A 26,833-nucleotide genomic window follows, 5' to 3' on the forward strand; every position below is an offset into this window, starting at 1 on the left:
GGGTAGGATTACAAGTGATTTGTGTAATTGAGGTGTCTGTCATATACCTGGTAAAAAGTGGATGCTCATCTGATGGGTTTGATGAATAAATTTGGAAATCCGTGAGCAAATTTAAATAACAATGATTGAGTGGTTACAATGTGCCATGTAATAATTTTAGCTTTTTGTTTGTTTGGTTTTTTGGGCCATACCTGGCAGTGTTCAGACCTTACTCCTGGCTCAATGCTCAGGAATTACTCCTGCTGAGGCTTGGGAGACCATATGGGATGCTGGGGATGGGACCCAGGTTGGCCACATGCAAGGCAAGTGTCCTATCTGCTGTACCATTACTCTGACCCCATTTTCTTTTTCTTTTATTTATTTATTTATTTAGATGTTTGGGCCACATCTAGTGGGGCTCAGGGGTTACTCCTGGCTCTGCAGTCAGGAATTACTCCTGGTGGTGGTCAAGGAACCAAATGGAATGCTGGAACTTCAGCCTAGGTCAGCTGCAAGCAATGCAAATACACTACCCATTGTACTCTCTCTCTGGCCCCAGTTTGATTTATAAAACAAATTCTAGAATTATCTTTGCAAAATGAGTTTGTTGCTGTCTGCTGCTGTCTTAATCAGAGATAATGGCAAAAACTTAATGAAAGGAGCTGATAGGAAAAGCAAAAAAAGACCATTGACTACTTCATGAGTTTTTGTTTGTTTTTTTGTTTTGTTTTTTTTTTTTTTTGCTTTTTGGGTCACACCTGGCAATGCACAGGGGTTACTCCTGGCTCTGCACTCAGGAGTCATTCCTGACAGTGCTCAGGGGACCATATGGGATGCTGGGATTTGAACCTGGGTCGGCCACATGCAAGGCAAATGTCCTACCCGCTGTGCTCTCTCTCCAGCCCCTTGTTTGTTTTTTTTTAAGGTGTTTGTTAAATCAGAATTGTCCTTTGTAATCTTAAAGCTCAATGTCTGGGACTGGGGCGATAGCACAGCGGGTAGGGCGTTTGCCTTGCATGTGGCCAACCCAGGTTCGATTCCCAGCATCCCATATGGTATCCTGGGCACCGGCAGGAGTAATTCCTGAGTGCATGAACCAGGAGTAACCCCTGTGCATAACCAGGTATGACCCAAAAAGCAAAAAAAAAAAAAAGCTCAATGTCTGCCATTTTGAAGATTGTTTCATTGAAGAATGACTAATAGAACATTCCAAAACAGCACAAAAAATTCGTAGTGGTTGTACCTTCAGTATCCAGGTTACTGGTTGGGGGCATGTTTGAGATATGATGTAGTATATCTTCTCTAGCTATTGTTCTGGCTCTACAGTTTATTTTGTGTTTTGAATTTACTTTAGATATTTACTAAGAGCTATAGCTTTTTTACTGAATTACTGGGGGCTGGGGTCGTGGCCCAAGTAGTAGATAGAGGACATGGCATGTATATGATGCCACAGATTTGGTCCCCAGCACCTCATCACCCATTAGTATGACTGGGTGTGATTCTGGTGACCCTGAGTACCAGTGGGGGTGGCCCCCACAGTATTCTAGGGGAGGAGGGGAGAAAAGAACATTGTTTTTCTTTGCTATCATGAAATCAAAGAATCTCTTGTGCTTATTTTCTACCAGTTATGGAATTTTCTAGTTGTAAGTACATCTGTGACTGAAGGATGGCCTGAAAAGATTCCAGAATTGGACTTATATCCAAAAGTATTTCCCAGGGATGTGACACTGTGCTATTCCTCTAGACCAGGTGTATTGCTTTAATGGTCTTTTTCTAGTCTTTTGTAGGTTTATTTGTATTTTTAAAATTTTGGTCTCAAGTTTCTCTTTACACACCTATTCCTGAAGGTACCTTTTCAGTTGCCATTGAGTATATTCTTAAAATTTTAAGACTTTTGGAAGAGCTTTGGAATGCTCCCTCTATAAACTTTGGGTCTTTGAGAATTCCTTTGTTTTGTCTACAATATTTGTGGGAGACAATTATACCTAATCAGTTCAGTTTTTTTTAACTTCATAGTTTTCCTTTGTGTCTAAAATCTCAATTTTGAAACAATGAATTTCAGAATAATAGATTTGATTTAGTTATCAGTTCCTCAGTTTTATACATTAGCATTACAAAAAGTAGAGGTCTCTTAAGCATTAAAAACTAAAATTTTCGGGGCCAGAGAGATAGTACAGCATTATGCTCCATATGGTTCCCCATAAGAGTCCACCAAGAGTGATCCTTGAACAGAAAGGCTGAAGTAATCCCTGAATACAGCTGGTGTAGCCCGAAAACTCCAGGATGTGGGGGGCTATACATTTTTTTGTTCAACCCGGATCCTCATTCATGCAAAGCAAATGCTTTGCCTCTGAACTCTATCCCCAGACCTCAACATACAAACTTTGGCTTGGGGGCTGGAGAGATAGTATAGCTGGTAAGGCACTTGCCCAAAAGCAGCCAGCATGGTTTCAACTCTTGGTATCTCATATGGTCCTTCTAGTTCTCCAGGAGTGACCCCAGAGTGCAGAGCCATTGTAAGCCCTAAGCTCCTCCAGGTGTGGTTACCCCCTCCCCTCTTCTCCCCCGTCATCTACCTCCCCCCAAAAATACTGTTTGGCTTGTGGAATCTTGCTATATACTTAAAATTTAAGTTTCCTATTCAGTCTGATCTCAAAACATTTACATTGTATACACTTAAATATGGGCTGGAGCCATAGCACAAGCAGATAGGGCATTTGCCTTGCACGCGGCTGACCTGGGTTTGATTCCTCCGCCCATTTCAGAGAGCCTGCCAAGCTATCGAGAGTATCTCGCCCTCCCGGCAAATCCTGGCAAGCTACCCATAACGTATTCGATATGCCAACCACAGTAACAACAAATTTCACAATGGAGACGTTACAGGGCCCACTTGAGCAAATTGATGAACAGTGGGAGGACAGTGCTATAGTGCTATATTTAAATATAAACCTAATTTTTTGTGTGTGTATGTAATGGAGGGCCACAACCATTGATGTTCAGGAATTACTCCTGGCAGTGCTTGTGAGACCATGTTGATTTGGCCAAATACCCGCTAGGCTATCCTCCAACGCCTAAACCTAATTTTTTAGATTGCTTCAGAAATATCTAGTATTTGTAATTTTGATTTTTTTTTATTGGTTTTTTTTTTTTTTTTTTTTTTTTTTTTTTAATAGGAGCCTTCCTTTGCAGTGCAGGCCTGATGTTCAGTGATTACAGACAGGTCACGAGTCCCATGCCTAGTGGTGCTTGGGATGCCATTCTGTGTTGTGGATCTAACTTAGGGCCCCATACATATCTTCCAGTTGAACTATGTTCCCCCGTGCAGTACTTAGAATCTTCTTTTGGAGGGAGGAGGGGATGTAGGGAAGCACACCCAGCAGTGCTCAGGGTTACTCCTGGCTTTGTACTCAGGATTAAGGATCATCCACTCCTGGCAGTGCTTTGGAGACCATACACATATGTGATGCCAGAAATCAAATCCTGGTCAGCCAAATGCAAGGCAAGCACCATACCTACTGTACTATCTGCCTTGTACTTAATCTTTTTTTTTTGTTTGTTTGTGTTTGGGCCACATCTGACTGTGCCCAAGGGTTACTGGCTCAGTGTTCAGTGCTTTGGGATGCTAAGAATAGAACCCAGGTTAGCTGTGTGCAAGGGAAGCACCCTATCCACATTATTATCATTCTGGCCCCCCAATATTAAGAATCTTACCTCAAAATTATAATGCCTATTGCTTGTTCTTTAAAAGATAGGGAATGTGGCTATAAAAACCACGTGTGCTGCATGTGGGAGGCCTGAGTTCAATTCCTGGCACCACATAGTTCCCTGAGCAATAACTTGATATAATCCAGCAGTGAGCTGAGAATAGCCTCCAAGCACTGTTAGGTAGATTCCAAAAATACAGCAAACCAAAACAGGGAACATACCACATAGATAAACCAAATTCTTAGCCTGGTAGCTTATTGTGATCATCTGAGCTAGTTCTAATAAGCCTGAACAAGCCTACATAATTCTTTAACATCTGAGTCAGTTTAACCAATTATCTGTGCATATGACTCAAAGGTTTGGAGCTTATGCTGGTAGCCCTGGGTTTGATCCCTGTTACAAACTGTGCTCCTGGGCTCTGTGAGTTTGGACCTCCCTCAAATAGCCATTCCTTAATGGAAGGCCTCCTTGTTACATTATTACCTCAATAGCTGAGTATTCATGTGAGTGAGAAGAAGACAGGAAATTGTGTTTTGTGATTTTGTGTTTTATGTTTTGTTTTGTTTGGGGCCATACCTGGTTATGCTTCTGGGGTAACTCCTGACTCTGCACTTATGGATTACTCCTGGTGGGCTCAGGGAACCATAAGGAATGCTAGGGATTCAAACCAGTTCTGCCACATGAAGCAACTTACCTGCTATACTCTCTGACCCCTAGTCATTACCTTTTATTTTCGTGTTTGTGTATGTGTGGCACCAGGAATTGAACACAGGATCTCATACATGCAAACATGATCTCTTTGGTTAAGCTTCATCACCCTCACAAGGCATTTGGTTCCCCAGAGTACCACCAAAACTGATTACTGAGGGCAGAACCAGGGATATTCCCTGAGCACTGTGAGGTGTGATATAAAAATAAATAAAACATTGTATTTGCTGAGACTGAGGAAATAATATAGTGGGTAGAGTGCTTGTCTTGCATGTGGCCAAATCTAGTTTTATATCTGGCACTGCTTTTCATCCCTCAGCACCATTAGTAGTGATTCTTGAGCATAGAACCATGAGGTATCATAGCGCACCTCAAGAGTAACTTAATCCCTTTCTGCTCCCCCCCATAGTATGTATGGACTTTTCTGATTCATATTAGAAAGTGAGTGACATACATGAACTGTTGTACCATTTTTGTTTTCTTGATCCTTGTTATAGATGTTTTCTTCTCATGTTCTAACTCTTGTCTTGATATGTACATTTTCCATTGTTTTTCTATTATCTACTAATACTGTCCTAGAAATGCTCTTCTATAACCCCTTTTTACAAGGTCTTTTTTTTTTTTGCTTGTTTTGGTTTGATTTTTGGGCCATAACCAGCAGTGCTTAGGGATCACTTTGTGGTGCTCAGGGACCATATGGTGCTAGGAATTGAACCTTGGTCAGCTATATGAAAAACAATCACCTTAGATCCACTCCTGCCTCATTCTGTAGGGTTTTTGTTTTGTTTTATTTTTCGGCCATACCCAGCTGTGCTCAGGGCTAACTCCAGCCTCATATTCTATTTTTTAACATGAAGTTTCATGACATAGCCGATTGAGAAAGAGTGAATCCTCATCTTCTGTTTAGTTACCTTGTTCAGCTCTTCTCTAAGATATTCCAGGCAAAGTACAAGGTTATTTTCTTTAAAATATGTTCCATTTTTTGATCTTTGCTTTATTTTTTACTAATATGGACCTCCCAATGGTACTTGATCACGTGGACGCTTCCAGTGCCCCTAGTGTGTGAACCTAGGGCCACACCCTTAGAGGATGGGGCACAGGCCCATGAACTCTACCACTTTAATGGTACACTGGCCCCATCAGTCATTACTTATACTCTCTTCAATGTCTTTTTATAATTGTCTATTTTGTGTGATTTTTCTATTTATGCAAAATTTATAAAATTTTAAATCCTTAGGTTGTATTTTTTTAAATGTAAGCATACTTCCTAATCACTGATTTTTAATTTTCATTTTAGAGTAAGGGATTAGTATTCTTTCCTCAATATCTGTTACCTATAACTGTTACCTATTGTCTGTTTCACATGACAGAAATTATGTTTTGGGACATGAACTGCTGCTATTCAAAAGATAAATTTCATATACAGTTTATTTGGGGACCGTCGACCCCTCCTACGATTCTTGATTTGACAGTCTTGACAATTCCTTATGAGGGCATGAAGCTGTGGAGTTGCTTGGGCACTCTGGTGACAAGCACCTTCGGGATCACTACCAGTGGTAATGGATGACTATGTTGGGGATTAAACCAGGGTCAGCTGCATAAAAAGCATGTTTTTTAAAACCTGTACCTTCTCTCTAGCCCCATTTTTTTTTTTTTTGCATTTTAAGAGTACTATAAAAGCCTGTTTGTTTCTCTTCTATCCAATTTCAATAGCTTTTCTATTATAGTAGGTAGTTTTCAAAACAAAAGGATGCTGTAGTTTGTGTTCCTTTCTTTACCTTTTCCATTGTTTCTAAAAGTGGAAATATGTTCCGCGCTGGAGAGATAGTACAGAGGCAGGGGGCACTTGCCTAGCCTGTAGCTGACAAGACTTCCATCTCGCATCCACTGAACATTCTAGGGTGTGGCCCCCCAAAAAAGAGGTAAAAACATGTTGAAACAGTAGCTTGCAAATCCTGATAGGTCATTTGTATTTCATTCCAGTTGAAGTGGAAGGTAATGGTTCTGCATTATTTGTTAAGGTTAAATTTCCATAGCTTTAGAATGTTTGATCACTTTTGCACAGATCTGTTGTTACCTTTATTAAAATTTTCTTTTGAGGGTTAAGAGAAAAAAACCTCACCATTTTTTAGATAGAACAATAAATCACAAATTTTATTTTGCCTCTTCTCTGTTTTCTTATTCCATTGATTTGTGTGTGTGTGTTTTGTTTTATTTACTTAGTTTTTTTTATATGTACAGACACGTAGTTTGGGATGTTGTTTAACAGGGAAAGCATGGAGTCATGTTAAGAATAAGAAAATCAAATATTTATAAATTAAAGTAACTGGTATCAGTGCTATATTTAAAATCTAGGCTATTATAGAACATTAAAGTGATAACATTTTTTGTTTGTATTGTTTAGCCTGTCAGCTCATCTGCAACTTACATTTACTGGTTTCTTCCACAAAAATGGTATGTACTTAAAAATGGACATTGGCATTAAATCAGCAACACTTTTCTGAATGTAAAAAAAAAAAGTTTATTATTTTATGTTCGTGTAAATTCATAAATTTGTTATATTTACTGGAAAATAGTTTGACATATTTTAATTTATATTTAAATAAAATGATATTTAGGCCAATAATGCAGTAATTGCTTTCTATGGGATATATCACCATATCATTAGGTATTTTAAAAGATTATATAGTCAGGACTAGAGAGATAGTACAGCAGATAAGGCATTTGCTTTGCATGCAACTGGCTTGGACTGATTTGGATTCTGTTCCTTTACAGTCCCTCATATGGTTCCATCTTAGTCCTTCAGTAGTGATCCCTGAGAGCAGAACCAGGATTAAACCTTGAGCACAGCTAGGTGTGACTCAAACAAAAGATTATATAGTCATATGTTACTTAATTAGAAGAGGTGACTAAAGTTTCAGTTGGTTTCAAAATGGATACAATGTCTTGTGGCATGACCATTTTAAATTGTTTCTTTTTGTGGGGACCCATTCCCTGTGTTCTTTGACCTGCTGTTTTCATCATACAGTTCAGCACTTGGCCTGAGTGCTCAGGGGCCACCCAAGCTATATCAGGGATTAAATTTAGACAATGGCTTATGCAAGATAAGATTTCTATCTCTTTGAGCTATCTTTATGGCCCCCTCTGACCATTCTAAAATGTTAACTACCATTTGATGGAATAAACCCTTTATAAAAACCAAGGGGCTGGAGCAATAGTACAGCGGGTAGCATGTTTGCCTCGAACATGGACAACCTGGCTTTGATCCCCAGCATCCATATTGTCACTTGGTCCTCCAAGCACTGCCAGGAGTAATTTCTGAGTGCAGTCAAGAGTAACCCCTGAGCATTGCCAGATGAGACCTCAAGACAAAAGGTTTTTTGTTTTTTTTTAAAGAACCATCTAGTTGATCATCCTTTATTATTCTGTGAGAAGCAAAGTTTAATAATAAATAGCCATGTATTAAAACTGTTTGAGGAAAGAATTTAATGAGCTAAGAGCATACTTTTTGTGCAGGTATACTGAGTTCAGTCCCTGGCACAATAAGGTTCTAATGTGCTCCCAAAGCCATTTCTGGGGGTGTTGCCTAAAAACCACAAAAAATAACAACAAACAATTTACCAATCAGGGTTTGTTTGGTTTGGTTCTTTTTGACTATACCTGGTGGTACTGGGGTCTGTTCCTGGCTCTATACTCAGGGACCATTTCCTATAGGAACCCAGGAAACTATTTGATTCTGTGGGGATCCAACCTAGGCCTCCTACATGCATAGCAAACTTTTAGCCATTTGAGCTTTGTCTTTGTCACCTAATTAGATTTTTAATATAAAATTTGAAATCTGATCTGTTTTGTCTTGGGACCATACCGGGCTTTGCTCAGGGCTTATTCCTGGTGCTGTGCTTTAAGGGATCACACTTGGTGGGGCTTGGAGGATCATAAATGATGCTGGAAATTACACCCACCTTGACCCCTTGTAAGGCAAGTGTACTACCTCCAGCATTGTCTCTCCAGCCCTGAAATCTTTTTTCTATTAGCAAATGATACAACTAGTTTTGATTTAAATCTGTTTTTTTAAAAATAGAACTGACCCTTTGTAGAAGTAAACATTCCTATGTTCTTATTTCCTTAAATCATTTCTTTTTTTTTTTTCTTATGTAGGAGTAAGTGCTATTTATTCTGCCATTGATTAGGCTAATTGAATTCGGCATGAACGCCACTCCTTAAATCATTTCTTACCATTCCCTCACTCTTTACCTTCATTGATGATGTGATAACTGGCCAGTTTTAGCTGTGGTACTTGTATACTCAGGCACAGTGTTTACGATTTGCACTTGGCTTTTGCTAAGAGTTGCCTTGCTTTTCACCACTTACCTCTTATTTATTTTTCTTCCTATTTTTGTTTTTGTGCCACACCTGAAGATGCTCGGTGATCATTCTTGGTGGACTTGGGGATCATATAGGGGTGCTGTTTGTCAAACTTAGGTTGGCCACATGAAAGACAGGAACCCTATCCAGTCTCCCTTTTAGTCTTTTATACATCTTTTTCTTTGCTTTATTTTTGAGGTATCATGATTTACAGTACTACTCATGACAGTTTTTTTTTTTTACTTTTTGGATCACACCTGGCGATGCTTAGGGGTTACTCCTGGCTCATGCACTCAGGAATCATTCCTGGCGGTACTACTTATGACAGTTTTTTTTTTTTTTTACTTTTTGGATCACACCTGGCGATGCTTAGGGGTTACTCCTGGCTCATGCACTCAGGAATCATTCCTGGCGGTGCTCGGGAGACCATATGGGATGCTGGGAATCGAACCTGTATTGGCCATCTTGGCTGCGTGCAAGGCAAACACCCTACCCACTGTGCTATCTCTCCAGCCCCATCATGACAGTTTTATACATAGATTTTCCAGCATTAGATCCACTACCAGAGTGCCCAGTTTTTTCCACGGTATCTTAAGGACCCTTCCTATCTGTTTTCTTTCCCCAATAGATACCATTTTTCATTGTGGTATTTGTTGGAAGTTGCACTTCCCCCTCTCCCTGGCTTTTTTTTTTTTTTTTCGGTTCTTGTGAACTCCTGCTGTGGTGCAGCTAAAATTGCTTGTGATGCCGGGAATTGAAGGCTGCCAGGATTGTGCTTGGTGCATGTGGGACGCTGGGAATTTAATTCATGACCATACCTGGGAAGGTGGGCACTCTAAGCCACTGTGCTGTTCCATATCCAGACTTAAAATACTTCTAAAGTGGTTTCAACTCAATCACTGTAAAAGCTTATATTATTAAAGTCATTAACTCTTTGTTCCCAGGATTTTTTAATGCATATATAAATTATTCCTTACTGGGTGGCAGAGATAGCCACCAAAGGAGTCGAGCAGATGTCTGCCTTGCATGTGCACAGTTCAATTTTATCCCTGGCATCTAAATATGGTCTTAGTGTTTCCCACCCTCACACAATCCAAACAGTACCATATCACTGAACCCTGAGGCTTATACTCTCAGGCCTAAGTATTATGGACAATAATCCTCAGATTCTGGAGAACCACTGGGAAGACCCCTTCAAAAAATTATACAGGGTTGGACAGACTTACTGGGCTAGACCATGTGCTCTTCATGTGGGAGGGCTAGTTCTGATCCCTGGTACCACATAGTCCCTAGAGCACTGCCAGGTATGGCCCAGAAAAAGAAACAAAATATCATTATTAAATTTACTACTGGATATTGCATTGTAGGAGGTGAGTGTGTTCATTTAAGAACTATTTGATAAATACTATGGAATAAACGTTAAAATGATTTGTTGAAGTGAAATGTATTCAACTTTTCTGTTTAATGAGCAAAGTTTCTGAACTTTAAATCTTGTTCAGGACTAAGGGTATTGTTCAAGCGGTAGAGTACATACTTAGTATAGGAGAAGCACTGAAATTTGATCTTTGACACCATATGTACTGCCCCTATATTGTAGGGTATGACCCTGGTGTTCTCTGAGCTATGTTAGAAATAGCCCTGGCTGGGGGGGGGGGGGGGGGGGGAGTTCAAATTCATATGAAGATTTTATTTTACTGAGTAAATGAGAAAGAAAACTTGGATGCTATTTGTCTTTTCACAAATTATAATGATTATATAGAATAATTGAAAATGTTGGGCTGAAATGATAGTATAGTGGGTAGGGTAGGGCATTTGCTTTGCATGGAGCCAACCTGGGTTCAGTCCCTGCTATTCCATATGGTTCCTCTTTAAAATTTAGGAAATTTAAAGAAAATTAAAACTCATAAAATCAGGCTTGGGGATCCAACTTTGGCCTTTTATAGATGGATGTTCCAGCTCTTTCAGCTATCTCTCTGACTTCCTTTTTGGGGACTAGGGGCCAAAACTGGCTTGACTTACGGCTTATTCCTGGCTTTATACTCAGTCATCACTTGACAGATTCAGGGAACCATATGGGGTACCGGTAATTGAATCTGGGTCAGCCATATACAGGCTAAGAGCCTTACCCACTGTACTCTCTCCAGCCTTATCCACCCTTTTTTTGTTTTATTTTACTTTTTGTTTTTGGGGGTCACATCTGGTATTGCTCAGGGCTTTTACTTGGCTCTGCTCAAGGATCACTCCTGGTGGGCTCAGGCACAGTACATAGTGTTAGGAATCATATTGAGATAGGCCACATGCAAGGCAAGTGCCCATTCTACTGTGCTATCGCTAGGGGCCTCTTTTTTTTTTCTGTATTTAGTTTTTTGGTTTTGGATTCTCCTGGCTGTATTCTGTGCCTAGGGATCAGTCCTAGCAGGCTCAGGTAATCATATGTGTGCTGGGGTTGGAACCCAGGTTGGCTGCGTGCAAGGAAAAAGCCCTACAACTGTGCTGTCATTTTGTGCCCCTTTCTATTTTTTTTAAGCCAATTTTATTTATTTTTTGGGGTCACACTCAGCAATGTGCAGGGGTTACTCCTAGCTTTGCACTCAGGAATTACTCCTGGCGGTGCTTTGGGGATCATAAGGAATGCCAGAGATCGAACCCGGGTCAGCCACGTGCAAGGCAAACATTCTGCCTGCTGTGCTATCGTGCTATTGCTCGGCCCTCTATTTTTTTTTTTAATGGAAGCTTTTATTGAGAAATTATTTCATGAAACTATATAGATTCTACAGAGGTCATTTGGGTCATTTTCTGGATTTTTGCTTTGGGGCCACACCTGAGGTACTTAGGGATGCTTAGGGACTTCTTGGTTATTGCTTGAATAGTTGATTTTGGTGTTTCTTGGCAGTCAGATCCAGGCTCCCTAACCCTCCCGTCCCCTTTTTGAAGGGGGTCATACTTGGTTATTCAAGCTTATTGAATAACTCGGGTTATTCAACACCAATCCCTCTACCAGTGTCAGTGGTTTATTTTTTACTACATGAGAATATTTTTTTCCTGAATAAATTACAAAGTGATTTGTCCAAATATATTTTATGTACACACCCTGCAGAAAAGTACAATTTTGTTGTTAATAGGTACCACATCTGACAGTTCATGAAGTACTCTGTATTGTTGGAAAGGAAACCCTTGCACATAAAAGGCTTGTGCTTTAGCCAGAGAAAATTCTCTGGCCCCAGAAAAATGTTTATCTACTTGGTTTGGTTTTTTGGTCCACATTCAGTGGTGTTATGGTTTACTTCAGGCTTGGTGCTTAGGGGGTTGGTACCTAGGGTCATTTTTAAGTACGAAAGCATTTTTATTCAAAATCCAGGTAAAAGAAGGAGAGAGAGAGAGAGAGAGAGAGAGTGAGTTCCAGGGGTTAAGACACTTACTTTGCATGTTGCCCTACCATTTTCGATCCCCAGCACTGCATTGTCATTAGTGAGCCCTCAGCACAGCACAGAGCCTGGAGTAGCCAAAAGTTTCCCTCCTTAGAAAAGAAAAAATCCAGGTAAAGAATAGGATTGAATTTTTAGTGGCAAGCCTATAATATGTGCAGGTGAGGATCTATAATTATGCTCACTAGAATATGTTATGATGTAAATTCAGTCAAAAGTTTAAAAAATAATTTTTTTAATTAGTGAAACACCATGAAGTACAGTTGTAGACTTACAAACTTTCGTGCTTGGATTTCAGTTATACAATAATAAAAAATAAGTTATTTTGATTGTTATATTCATTTATTAGAGTAGCTTTGTATGTATGTGTATGAGTAAATATCTTTAAGATTAATGACAAGTAAACTTTGTACAAACTTTGTTAAAGTTAAATATAATTTTTACTAGTTTGGAATTATTTTTCTTCCTTTGATCACAAGTCCTAATCCAAAAAACTAGTTTAACATCTAAATTAAAAATGAAATGTGGGGTCAGAGAGATAGTACAGGGGTTAAGGTGCTTGCCTTATATATGGTTGACTTTGAAGTAATACCCCAGCACTGATGGGAGAAACCCCTAAGCAGCATCAGGTGTGACCTGAAACACCCACCCTCCAAATGAAATGTTTGGGCTGGGAAGATGTCACAAAAGGAGGAATCCATGTTTTGCATGAGTGAACCCCAGGATCAAAACTCAGCACAGAGTCATCTCCAGAACACTGATAGGTTTCATCCCCAACACCCGTCTTACCCCCAAGAAGCACTTTTAAATAGAAACTGGTATAATTTAAATGTATTGTAATAGGAGACAGATCTGTAGTATACCAGGTAGGGCACTTGTCTTGCATGTGGCCAATCTAGGTTCATTCCCTGAGCCACAGCAGGAATGATCTCTGAGTACAGAGTCAGGAGTAAACCCTGAGCACAGCTGGGTGTGGGCCAAAAAAAAAACTTTAAAAAAAGCATTTTAGTCTAATAGTATAATTCAACTTCTAATGAAAGTGTTTTTGGGGAAAACATTAAAAGATATCTGATTGGTCTTTTTTTTCTTTCTCTTTTGGTGTTTCATTTTGTGGTTGTCTTTCTGAACTATTTTATTTAATTGTTCCATTAAAACGCTTTAACTTTGTAAGTCAGAATGCTTATGAGGGTTAGAGAGATAGACTGGTGAACTGAGCACATACTTTGGATCTAGAAGCCCCAGGTTCAGTCCACAGCACCACATGTTTTCTCACCACATGCTGAACAGCATCATCAACCCCCAAGAACAGAGCCAGGAATATCCCTGAACACTGCCCAGTGTGGCTTCAAAACTAAAAAAATTAACAAAGCTTTTGGGTTGAAATTTGCTATGTTATCTTAATTAAATCTTGATATCAGAAATTTCAGTGTGGGACCAGAATGATACTACAGCAGGTAGGGTGTTTTTTTGCACATAGCAATGCCAGGTTAAATTCCTAGCACCCCATATGGTCCCCCCATGCCTTGCCAAGATTGATCTCTGAGCATAGACCCAGGAGTATTAATCACTGCCATGTGTGGCCCCCCAAAAAACAAAAAAAAAACACTCCAGAAGTTTCATTTAATTTTGGCAACAGTGAAAAATAAGAAAACAGTGAAGTCATTCGATTTGAAACGAAAGAAAATAATATATAGGGGAGATAATTTTGGTTCATCTGTAATAGGTTTATTTTTAATGGTTCTACACTTTTTTCCCTCCTCCTTTTGTTTTGAGGTCCCACCAGTGGTAGGGCTTTTCCTATCTTGATGCTCAGCGGTGTCTCCTGTTGATGCTGGGAATTGAATCCAGGCCTCTTGCTTGGAAAGCATGTGCTCTATCCTTTGAACTATCTCTCTACCCCTTTATGTTGCTAAGAGTTTGTTGCAAATTTGTAGTTGATTTAGATTCGGAAAAAATGTGTTGAATTCACTTATAAGGAGCCTTTTTCTTTGTTTCAAATTTCTAAACTTCAAAACAAATTTCAAAACTTCTTAGGAAAATGAGTGCTGTATATATTTCCAAAAATCATTTTAAAACTATTGATTCTTCTGTTTAGATAAGCCATCTCAAAATTCAGAAAATGAACAAAATTCTGTTACCCTGGAAGTCCTGCTTGTGAAAGTTTGCCACAAAAAAAGAAAGGTAACTAATATGTTTTAAGGGTTGAGCCTTATGTGCTGTAAAAATATCTTACCCTCTAAGATTGGTTGCCTTCTGCTTTAAACCCCATCAAATGTGGTGTGCTACTCTTGGAGTATGAGTGGTGTGAGGTATGAGGCATTTGTGGCCTCACGGTCCAGGGGTAGGTTTACTCATGGGTGAAGCTTGGCCCTAGCATGTAATCTCTTACAGAAGAGCTTAATGATCTCTGTGTGAAATACAACAATCTTCACACACTCTCCTAAGGAAAGTTTTTTGGAGCATTTTCAGTGGCTTATTCATAACAAACAATACAAATAAATTATTCGGTTCTGCTTTGGGGCAGTGGTTGGGGTTTGGAATGGAAATTTCCAAAATATAGTGGTGAGAAGGTATAATGGTGGTGGATTGGTGTTCGAATACTAAATGTAATCAAATATTGTGAACTGTTTTATAAAATAAAATAAAAATTAACCAAAATTAAGATTAAAAAGAAAAGGTAACATAAATGATGTCAGTAGATTAAGTTGAATAATTTTCTGTTTTTAAGATATGGGTCTATTGACACCATGTTTCATTTATTTTTTTTCTCCTTTCCCTGGATTGTGGTAACGGAGGATTGCGCATACACTTGATTTTGGTACTCTCACACTGGACTGTGGTATTGCACATCAGCTTAATGGGTCGAGGGGAGGTGGGAGGGGATCACCTTTTATTTTTTTTTAATTGAATCACAGTGAGCTGCACAGTTACATAGTTGTCTGGGTTTCAGTCACAAAATGTTCAGCACCCATCCCTTCCATGTGTATATATATTTCCCACCACTAGTGTGAGATCACCCTTTAATTATGTTGCTTGCACATTTTTTTATTGTTGTGCTGTCAGGGGTTGCAGATTTAAGTCACAGTACTTGCACTTTTGACTATGGCGAGCTGTCACAGTGCTGTGCCACTGGGGGTCCTAAACAGAAGTGCCTGGGTTATACACAGTGTGTATGAGCAACACCAAGAATTGAATTCCTGCCCTAAGCTTGCCAGGCACGGAGTTTTGTCTCCTGAGATATTTTTGGAATTCCCCTAGAATAATTTTCTTAATTATATATTCATGTATATTACACTTTGTAACTTTAATGCCTTGAAATATATTGATGGTTAAATTATCAAACTGATAGCCTTCTTGTAAGACTTCCAGGTCTTTGTTTATTGTGTCAGTCTAGATCACTGCATAAAACTTTCTCCTTTAGGAGTTAATCATTAGAGAATAAGCTGTCTTTCAGCATTTTATAATAAATTTAGCTGCTTGGGGGCTGGAGCGATAGTACAGCGGAGAGGACGTTTGTCTTGCACGCAGCCGACCTGAGTTCGATTCCCAGTATTCCATATAATTACATAAGTAAATATTTGAGTTAAATTTAAAAATAAATAAACAAATTTAGCTGCTTCTCTGCCACTTCATTTATTATCTTATTAATTATTTATACCCATTGGAATTAATTTTCTTTTTCTTTTTTTAATTTTTTTGCTTTTTGGGTCACACCCATCGATGCACAGGGGTCACTCCTGGCTCTGCACTCAGGAATTATCCCTGGCAGTGCTCAGGGGACCATATGGGATGCTGGAAATCGAACCCAGGTTGGCCGTGTATAAGGCAAACGCCCTACCTGCTGTGCTGTTACTCCAGCCCGCCCATTGGAATTTTACTTATTTATTTATTTATTTACTTTTTTGGTCACACCCGGCGATCCACAAGGGTTACTCCTAGCTCTGCACTCAGGAATTATTCCTGGCGGTGCTTGGGACCATATGGGATGCTGGGAATTGAACCCGGGTCGGCCGCGTATAAGGCAGACGCCCTACCTGCTGTGCTATCACTCCATCACTCCAGTCCCCCCCATTGAAATTTTAAATAAGAGCTAAGGGTAGATAACTTTTCCCGAAAATACTCTCTTGTTGCTTATTACTAAAAGTAGTAAACATACTTTCAGTTTCTTCATGTCCTTGGGTAGCTTGTATAGAAGTTCTTAATTGCTGAGGTTCTTCCCAAATTATAGTGGTACAAGGCTTTAAAACTGCTAGAGTTTAGGTATGGAGTGAATGGACTGAGGTGATAGCAAAAATAGGTGATAGTTAAAATTTCTAAAGAAATAATCCTCTCAATTTCCCACTCTATTTAATGGCAAGTGTTACATAAAAATACTTCAAGCTGTGTTGTTATTTAGGTGGGCTGGAGCAATAGCACAGAGGTAGGGCATTTGCTTTGCACCTCTGGTGGCCGGCCCGGTGGAGCCAGGTTCGATTCCTCCGCCCCTCTTGGAGAGCTCAGCAAGCTATTGAGAGTGTCTCGCCTGCACAGCAAAGCCTGGGAAGCTCCCCTTGATGTATTTGATATTCCAAACACAGTAACAAGATGTCTCAAAATGGAGACGTTACTGGGCCCGCTCGAGCAACTCGATGAACAGCAAGAGTGCTACTGTGCTATTATTTAGGCAAAAATGTGAATGTAGTATATTTGATACTTTTTACATGTTAAAAACTTAATAGGCATAAACCTTTTGGAAGGGGATACATAGGTATCTCCAATTATTAATACTAGTCATTTGTGGCATGTAAGGCCTAGTTAATAAAGGAAACTTTGATTTCCTTTTTTATAGTGAATATTTTGTAGCTCATTAAAATGTTTTCTGTTTCTTTTAAAACAGAAATTACTATAAAATTATATACTATTTCCTTGTTAAAAGATCTTGCATTGGGGCTGGAGCTATAATACAGTGGATAAGGCACTAGTCTTGCATGTGGCTTACCTTGGTTTGTTCCCTGGCATCCCATATGGTCCACAAGCCTGTCAGAAGTGATTTCTGGGTACAGAGCCAGAAGTGACCCCAGAATACTGCTGGGTATGGCCCCTCCAAAAAAAAAAACCTTGACTCTTTTAAATTTTTTGTTATGCTCACTGAGCATAATTTTACTTATTTAATTATAGAACATAACTCATAGGATGAATAATACTGTTTCTGTTAACCATTATATTTAAATGTATAAATGTTTGACATAACATAACAATGTTATGTTTCACATAACATTGACAATGGACTCATAATAATTTTCTAATGATGCTATAATTCTGTTAAAATAGAAAATTTATTGGAAAAGATGGGTTTATATAAATAAACATCTTATAAGTATGGTTTTAGCCTCATATTTCTAATTTAAAATTAGTTTTATAGAATTGCATTTATGCATTTAATCATCTTTGTCTTTACAGGATGTAAGTTGTCCAATACGACAAGTTCCGACAGGTAAAAAGCAGGTGCCTTTGAATCCTGACCTCAATCAAACAAAACCAGGAAATTTTCCGTCACTTGCAGTTTCCAGTAATGAATTTGAACCTAGTAACAGCCATATGGTGAAGTCTTACTCATTGCTATTTAGAGTGACTCGTCCTGGAAGAAGAGAGTTTAATGGAATGATTAATGGAGAAACCAATGAAAATATTGGTAATTTTAATTTTAATAACTTTACTAGTGTTCTTCATGTGACATTAACATTGGTGAAAATGAACCAGTATGTCTTCATATTTATAATTGATCACAGGTTATTTATTTTGCTCTATTCAAACTTTCTGGGCCAGGCCAGAGCAATAGAAAAGGGGTTAAAGCCCTGCTTTACACATGGCCAACTATTGTTTGATCCCCAGTACCACATATGGTCCCCCCAGCAAAGCTCTTCATGGCCTAAAAACCAACACAAAAAGCTTTGCCATTTCAAGAAAGAAAATGATAAAGAACTAGAAATAAAGATGGGCCTGGTAATGTTGCCCAGTGGTAAGACTTATACCTTGCACATGAGACACTGGATTTGATCCCCAACACCACAGGGGGGGAAAAGTTGCATGTATACTAGTAGTGTAGTCTTTTACTTGCACACCTCAATAGTTTGAGATCATTTTATGCTAGGTTGCCTTTGCTCTTTGCTCTTAGACAGTTAACTCTTCTGCTAGACCAGATACTTGAATCTCTAAAGTTGTCATTGGTGAAACTTATTTTAATATAGTAAAATGATGTAAAAAAATTTTTGGTTTTTTTGGGGGCCACACCCAGCTTCAAGGCTTACTCCTGGCTCTGTACTCAGGGATCAGTCCCGACAGGGTCCAGTCTATGGGTATCTGATCTAAGGGATGCTGGGGATTGAACCCAGGTTGATCACATTCAAGGCAGGTACCCTGAAGCTTCAGCTGCATCGAACATTTGCTGAAAACGTCTGGTATTTAAAATTAGTCTTTCAGCAATTAATTCATCTACCCCAACATTTTATGTCTTACTTAGTTTTCTTCCCAGGAGTTAACCCAGGGCCTTATAAATGTGACATATTTTATTACGAACATTTTTATGCATAGAGAACTGTCAGAAGAATTTTTATAGGCATAAGACAAGGTTACCCACCCTCATCACTTTTGTTCAATATAATATTGCAAGTATTTGCCATAGCATTTAGGCAAGAAAAAGATATCAAGGACATACAGATAGAAAAGGAAGAAGTCAAGGTATCACTATTTGCAGATGACATGATACTATACTTAGAAAATCCTCAACACTCAATCAAAAGGCTCCTAGAAGCAATAGGTTAGTATAGTAAAGAGGCAGGATTATAAAATCAGTACTCCAAAGTCTATGACTTTCCTATAGCACAGCGGGTAGGGCGTCTGCCTTGCACGCAGCCAACATGGCTGACCCGAGTTCGATTCCTCCGCCCCTCTCGGAGAGCCCGGCAAGCTACCGAGAGTATTCAGTATGCCAGACACGGTAACAACAAAGTCTCCAATGGAGACGTTACTGGGCCTGCTCGAGCAAATCGATGATCAACGGGAGGGCCTTTACTTTACTTTTACTTTACTTAAATAACAGAGGGGAAAAAAGTTTATTTCTTGGGAATAACTTTTGTGATAGCAATAGGGTTACAGAGTTCACAAAGAGTGGCATTGACTTCTTCACCTAAATCAGTTACAGGAGGTACAGAGATTGTCCCTCACCCAAGTGAAGGGGTAGGTTCACAGATTCTGGAGCTTCCCACAGTGTCCCGGGCTTGATTTACCTAATTGCTACCTGGGTGACCCTAAGTGCATTTGTTTGTTTGTTTATTTTTTTATGTAGGAGTATTGCTGTTTATTCAGCCATCGATTAGGCTGATTGAATTGGACATGAACTCTACCTTTTTTTTCCCCTTTTTTATAATTTGATTTATTGAATCACCGTAAGCTTTCGGGTTTAAGTCTCGGTCATACAATGAAACACCCCTACCTTCACCAGTGCTCATTCTCCACCACCAAAAATCCCAGTATAACCCCCATCCCACAACCTCCCCCTGCCTGTGGGGCAGATGATTTCCACATTTCTCTCTCTCTACTTTGATTACATTCAGTATTTGACATCAGACCCACCATTATTATTTGGGATTTTATCCCATCATTTAGATCTGCTGAAAAGGCAGCAGTAGACATTTTGTTTTCTGTTGCTGGTTATGAATAGCATATGATGAACTGGAGCGATAGCACAGCGGGTAAAGTGTTTGCCTTGCAAGCGGCCAATATGGCCGGCCGGAGTTCGATTCCTCCGCCCCTCTCAGAGAGCCCAGCAAGCTACTGAGAGTATCTCGCCCGTACGGCAAAGCCTGGCAAGCTCCCCGTGACATATTCGATATGCCAAACACAGTAACAACAAGTCTCACGATGGAGATGTTACTGGGCCCGCTCGATCAAATCGATGAATAACGGGAGGACCATGACCGTGAAACATATGATGTCATGCGCCTACAGTAGTGGCTGTGCAGTTTTGGAATTCTGAAATTTCAACAATTAAATCTGGAGGGATTTCTGCCAAAACCTGCTGGGTTCCGAGATTTGTTCCTGAGTCTGTGATCATGAGCCAGAGAGGCCGTTCATGGGCGACAACTTGGGGTCTCGTTGGGCGGGGAGGAAAGGGCCCGCTGCACCTCCATCTCGTGAGGCTCCACGTGTCTCATCACTGCAGGCCCAAATCTGACTGTCCAATGGCCTCTAGAGGATGGTGACCACCGAGCCATCAAGGGGGAGCAGGTGGAGGGATAGCACCCTTTCCCCCCCTGAAGTGGCCCAAAAGAGATATTTTTTAAAAATCCCTTTTACAGAAAATTGTGCCTCATAAGATCAAGTACCTTGGAATCAGCTTAATTAAAGAGGTGAAGAGGATCCTCCCAGGATGCGAGATACATGCTGAAAGTAGACTATAGACCGAACATGATTGCCACTCAATGCCTCTTTTGCAAACCACCCCCAAAGGAGAGAGAGAACAAAAGGGAATGCCCTGCCACAGAGGCAGGATGGGATGGGGGGTGGGAGGGATACTGGGATCCTTGGTGGTGGAGAATGGGCACTGGTGGAGGTATGGGTACTCGATCATTGTATAACTGAAACCCAAGCACAAAAATTTGTACGTCTACAACTATACCTCACGGTGTTTCGCTAATAAAAATTAAAAATATTACTAAGAGGTCAAGGATTCAGGAAATATTTACATAATCACTGAAAGGAAACTTCAAATTCAGTTCTAGGATTTCTACCAAACTGAAAAAAATATTTTTTAACATTATAAAAAGGAAATATGTAAGTTCATTGATAGAAATTATTTTTGCCTTAGAAAGTTTGATGTCTTTGTTGATAAATATAAGTTTCATGCAGAAAAGATCAGTTTAATGAATCATCCCAAGTACAACAACTAGATAAATTTAAAAAAAAAATAAAGAGGTGAAGTATCTATACAAAGAAAAGTACAAAACACTACTTCAAGAACAATTTTTAATTTTTATTTTACTTTGAGTGTTTGCTCACACCCATCAGTGCTCAGAGAAACATATGGGGTGCCAAGGATTGAACCTGTGTTGGCCATGTGTCAGGCAAGTGTGCTACATGCTATAATATTTCTCTGGCCCCAAAATAATGTTTTTTAAATAGAACCTACGACCAGAGATGTTTGGTGGCATGGGCTGTTTCCAATGATGCTCAGATCTGTTATGTAAGACTGACAGTTTGGACTATACCCAGCAGTATTAGAGGGCCAGTTTGTTCCAGGAACCGGACTTGGCCCTGCATATATTTTTTCCCTCGCCTCAGTAAAAGAATTTTTGTATGGAATACCTTTTTACCACAGTCTGTTTTTTTATGCTCCTTGACACATTTCTGCCTTTCATTCTTTCTAACAGTTAAGATTTTACTTTTGAGATAATTATTCAACCAATGGGCTGGAGCGATAGCACAGTGGGTAGGGCGTTTGCCTTGCAAACAGCCAACATGGCCAACCCGAGTTCGATTCCTCCGCCCCTCTTGGAGAGCCTGGCAAGCTACCGAGAGTTATCTTGCCTACATGGCAAAGCCTGGCAAGCTATCCATGACGTATTTGATATGCCAAACACAGTAACAACAAGTCTCATGATGGAGACATTAGTGGGCCCGCTCGAGCAAATTGATGAAGAACGGGAGGACAGTGATTCAACCAATATACTGGTGCTGGATATGCAAAGATGACCAAAATACGCAGTTATATCCACTGGCTCCAGTGATGAGAGTCATAGTGTAGGCGGTAGAGTGCTTTACTTAAATGTGGCCAACTCAGTTTTGTTCCCCAGTACCACCTTGGTATCCTGAGCCCCACCAGGGTTGATCCCCTGAGTGTGAGGCCAGGAGTAAACCCTGAGCACTGGTGGGTGTTGCCTCAAAACCCAAAAAATTCATCCACTGGCTAACAACTTAGTATGGAGATAGACTAAATAATTGGAGGCTAGGAGAGAGCTTAGTGGCCTAGAGGGCACGCTTTGCATTGTGATTCCAGCACCAAATGGTCATTGGAACTCTGTTGGCAGTAGCCGCTGAGCACTGACAAGTGGCGCAAAAACTGTAGCACTGTCCTCCCGTTCATCGATTTGCTCAAGTGGGCACCAGTAACATCTCCATTGTGAGACTTGTTACTGTTTTTGGCATATCAACTATGCCATGAGGAGTTTGCCAGTCCCAAAAACTAGGGAGCAAAAAGAATTGGAGGTGGAGAGATAGTACAGCAAAGAACAGTGTTTGCCTTGCCGTATGTGGACTCAGATTTATTCCCCAGCACACGTATGGTTCCCTGAGTACCACCACCATTGAACACTGCCAATTGTGCTTCCCCATCCTATCATCCTCCCCCCCCCCCCCAAAAAAAAAGGAGAAACAGAATTGTAATAAAATTAATGGTATATAGTGAGTGAGTGAGAAAGCATTTGGAAAAAATAACTGTTGAGATTTAAAGTATCTGAAATGAGGATTTCTTCTCTCCTACATAGCAAAGAAAACCATTCTGAACAGAAATAAGCATTTGCAAAAATAAAGGATTATTGTCAAAGAATACCAGAAAAGTAAGGACTTAATACACATGGTATAGATGCAAAGAGTCTGTATAGTGGGACTGGAGAGACAGTATAGTGGGTAAGGTATTTGCCTTGCCCATGACCAACCGGGGTTTGATCCTTGGCACTCCATTTCGTCACTTGTGCCCTGTCAGGAATGTTTCCTGAGCACCGCCAGTATGGCCCAGAAACCAAGTCTCGATAGTGTATTGCAGCTTGTGTAATTTGCATCTCGTTTGGGATAAGTTTAGCATGTTAAGGGATTTATTATAATTATGGTATTCTATTTGAATATATGATTAATAAGAAATGTTTGTCAAATTCAGATGTTAATGAAGAACTCCCAGCTAGAAGAAAACGAAATCGTGAAGATGGTGAAAAGACATTTGTTGCACAAATGACGGTGTTTGATAAAAACAGGTAATGCTAATGGATAAGCTGTGTTTCGGAAAATTCTCAAAGTTGTTTTTATTCTGAAGCAGAATTTTACAGGATTTTTTCCCTTTTGGTTCTTTTTATTTTTATAAATGAAAAACAGATTTGTAAATACTGACATTTTCTCTCTGTCATACAGATATCAGTAAACACAGAGGAGAAACTATTTGATTTGCTCAGATACTCGTTTATTTTGGGCTGGAGAAATAGTACAGGAGCTAAAGCAGTTTCCTTGCTTGAGGCCAATCTTGTTTTGTATCCCTGGCACCATGTACCAGGAATAAGCCCTGCCAATGGTCACTCCTAAGTGAAGGACCAGGAATAGTTTTCTGCGTGTAGCCCCAAAACAAAACAAAAAGATGAAGAAGAAGATATGTATATATTTTTTAAGGAGCCAGGAAGATGTATAGGGGATAAGGCTCTGACTATGTATGTATCCAACCCTAATTTTTGTGTTTTTTGTATTTTGGCCATACCCAGAAGTGTTCAGACTTCTGTTTGATCACTCCTGGTAGAACTCATGACCACATGGGTGTCTACAATGACCCCTGAAAACTGCCAGCTGTGGCCCCAAACTTTTCCCTGCAAAAAAGTAGTACAGCGGGTAGGGAATTTATCTTGCACATGGCTGACTAGGGATTAATCTTCCGTAGCCTGTGTTCACCCTGGAGCATTATCAGGAGTGAGCCCTGAGTACCAACAAGTGTGGCCCCAAAACCAAAATGTGAAAAAAAATTTGGCAAGTAGTTTTTTATATGTCTTTATTAGATACCTCAAGGTAGAGAGATGGAAACAAAATCCCTGCTTTAGCAAAGCTTAACTTAATGGAAGAAACAGTATACCCTCAAGAAAAATATTATGTCAAGTAATATCACAGTGGTGAGTGCTGTGAAGAAAAAGAATATATGGTTATTATTTTATAGAGAATAGCCTTTGGGTCTTTGAACAGAGATCTGAATAAATTGGGCCTGGTGTCAATCCTTAGATATTTACAAAAAGGAAAAAAATAATTTTTAATCATCATTTAGCTCTGTATTTATTTGGTACAGGATAGTATATAACACATAGATTTATAAACATTTTCACAGTTTTCATTTGAAAATGAAGCATTATTGACAAAATGTAAATAGCAAATGCTTTATTTACACTGTAAAGGATGAAGTGTATATTTTCCGATAATCATAATGTTTTGGGCTGCTCATTGGTAGTGATTACAGTCCATATAAGAGAGAATGTGCCTTGCAAGAGCAACCAGTATATTCCTCTGCTATTAAAAAATGTACATAGCCAGAGAGATAGTGTATAGTGTAAGGAATAGGTGTTTGAGGTGCATTATTATATTCTGACTACCATGTTTGGAATATATCACTTATTTCACTTAATACTGGCAGAAACCAGTAGTGTCTTTTTAAAGTAAAAATCTGATTGTAGTGCAGAAATTTAAGTAAGATTGATTTTTTTTTTTTTTTTTTTTTTTGGTCAGATGAAGGCCTGGGCCTCATCACTTTCAAAGGGCCTGGAACCATGTCTAGTGCTGCTGGAGTGTCTGTACCATTAACGGATTAAATTCTGGAGCCCCATTCTAGCCATGTACTCGCCCACTGATTTCTCTCCTAGCCCAAAAGTTTAAATCACTGGTTCTCAGACTTATTTGACTGGTTGACTCCTTTTCAAAGGGAAAAGAAAAAAATTGTTCAGTGCTACCTAGAAATCTACTTTAAACAAGTAGGATTCTCACCCTCTAATCATTCTACTACCTCTTGAAATGGTATCACCTAATCTGGAAAACACTTAAATTAAACAAATGTGCTAGGAGAGTGTAGTTGTGTCTGTGGGAAAAGCAGTTGAAATATGGTACACTGGGCTTATTTATGTTGGTACTATCAGCATGAGATATACATTCTGCCCTTTTACCTTACATATATATTAGGATATTTCTTATAAGCAGAAAGTGGACAACTTTTTGTTTAATGAAAATAGTGCCAAGTGGAAACCAGGGAGGAATGAAGCATTTTCCTAACTTACATGGAAAAATTCCAAACCTACAACAGAGTTAGGGGAAAAGCACAGATAATAACTATAGAGGCTTTACCTAGATTCATCAGATGTTAACATTTTAGCTTTTGCTTTTTTTGTATATATCTTATTTTTTGTTGTATCACTTCAGAGTTAAAAAAAAAGTGACAGCTTTATTTATATCTCCAGAACATTTCCCTCCATAACCATAATACACCATCATACTCAGAAAATTTAATACAGTGAATATAGTATTACTTCCCCCATTTATTCCAGTAATGTTTACCTCTCCTGTAATCATTAAGATTTTATGTGTCATGTGTATGTACATTCTAATTCAATTTGGAATAGTTCTCAGTTTTGTGTTTTGCCTTCTTAAATTTTTTTTTTGAGTGCCAGGCATCAACCAAGGGCCTCATACATGTCAGATATATGCAGTACTATCAAGCTACATCCTCCAAGCATCTTTTTTTTTAATTTTTTTTAAGGATTTTTTTTTTTTTGGGTCACACCCAGCAATGCTCGGGGGTTACTCCTGGCTTTGCACTCAGAAATTACTCCTGGTGCTACTTGGGAGACCATATGGGATGCAGGGGATCGAACCCGGGTCGGCTGTGTGCAAGGCAAACGCCCTACCCTCTGTGCTATTACTCCAGCCCCTTAAGATTTTTTTTTAAGATTTTTGTTTGTTAGATTTCAGGGTTGTGTGGCAATACTCGGGTTACTCCTGGCTCTGCATTACTCCTGGTGGTGCTCAGGGGGCCATATGGGATACCAAGAATCAAACATGGGTTGGCCACATGCAAGACAAACGCCCTCCCCGCTAAATTACCATTCCAGCCCAACTTTTTTCAAGTTTTTTTAAATAGAGTTGGTTTGAGCCATACCTCCTGATGCTCAGAACTTATTTCGAACTCTGCTCAGAAGTGACTCTGGCAGTTCTTAGGGTTTCAGCTGGGCTTGTCAGATGAACGGAAAGTACCTTAACCCCTGTACACTCTCTCTGGACCTCTTTTTATATTTATATTGAAGTTTTACTTATTTTCATTGGGGAGTTTCAGGAACCCACACTCTGAGTCACTCCAAGCAGTGCTCAGGGGGCTGTGGTTTTGGGGATCAGATTGGCATTGGCCACATGTAAAGCAAACTTTTTTTTTTCTATTTTATTTTTTTTAAATTTTATTTATTTATTTTTTATTTAAAATTTTTTTAATAGTGAGACATCATGAGGTACAGTTGCAGACTTACACATTTTTGTGCTTGGGTTTCAATTATACAATGATCAAATACCCATCCTCCACCGGTGCCCATTTCCTACCACCACGGATCCCAGTCCCCCCATCCCACTCTTGTTCTCTCTCTCTCTTATTGGGTGTTGTGGTTTGCAAAAGAGGCAATGGGTGACAATCATGTTTAGTCTATAGTCTACTTTCCGCATGCTTCTCCCATCCTGGGAGGATCCTCCCAACACCTTTATTTGGTGTTCCCTTCTTTATCTGAGCTCCCTTTTCCCCTAGTATGTGTGGTTGGCCTCCAAGCCATGGAGTAAAAGTCCTGGTACGAATCTCGGCCATTCTTGGGTGTTAGTCTCCTATTTTGTTACTTTATGTTCCCCAG

General features: G+C 39.5%; 1 protein-coding gene across 1 annotated transcript in view; it reads left to right on the top strand.

Moving 5' to 3' along the window:
* SUZ12 (SUZ12 polycomb repressive complex 2 subunit) overlaps positions 1-26,833 on the top strand; it is a 75,743-nt gene that overhangs the window by 15,275 nt on the left and 33,635 nt on the right. Inside the window, exons 5-8 of the mRNA XM_056126850.1 lie at positions 6,797-6,846; positions 14,278-14,363; positions 17,622-17,853; positions 23,092-23,185. Coding sequence (XP_055982825.1) covers positions 6,797-6,846; positions 14,278-14,363; positions 17,622-17,853; positions 23,092-23,185 — 462 coding nt within the window. The remainder of the gene's footprint in view (positions 1-6,796; positions 6,847-14,277; positions 14,364-17,621; positions 17,854-23,091; positions 23,186-26,833) is intronic.

This window comes from Sorex fumeus, unplaced genomic scaffold (assembly GCF_029834395.1).
Source record: "Sorex fumeus unplaced genomic scaffold, SorFum_2.1 ptg000063l, whole genome shotgun sequence".
Lineage (NCBI taxonomy): Eukaryota > Metazoa > Chordata > Mammalia > Eulipotyphla > Soricidae > Sorex > Sorex fumeus.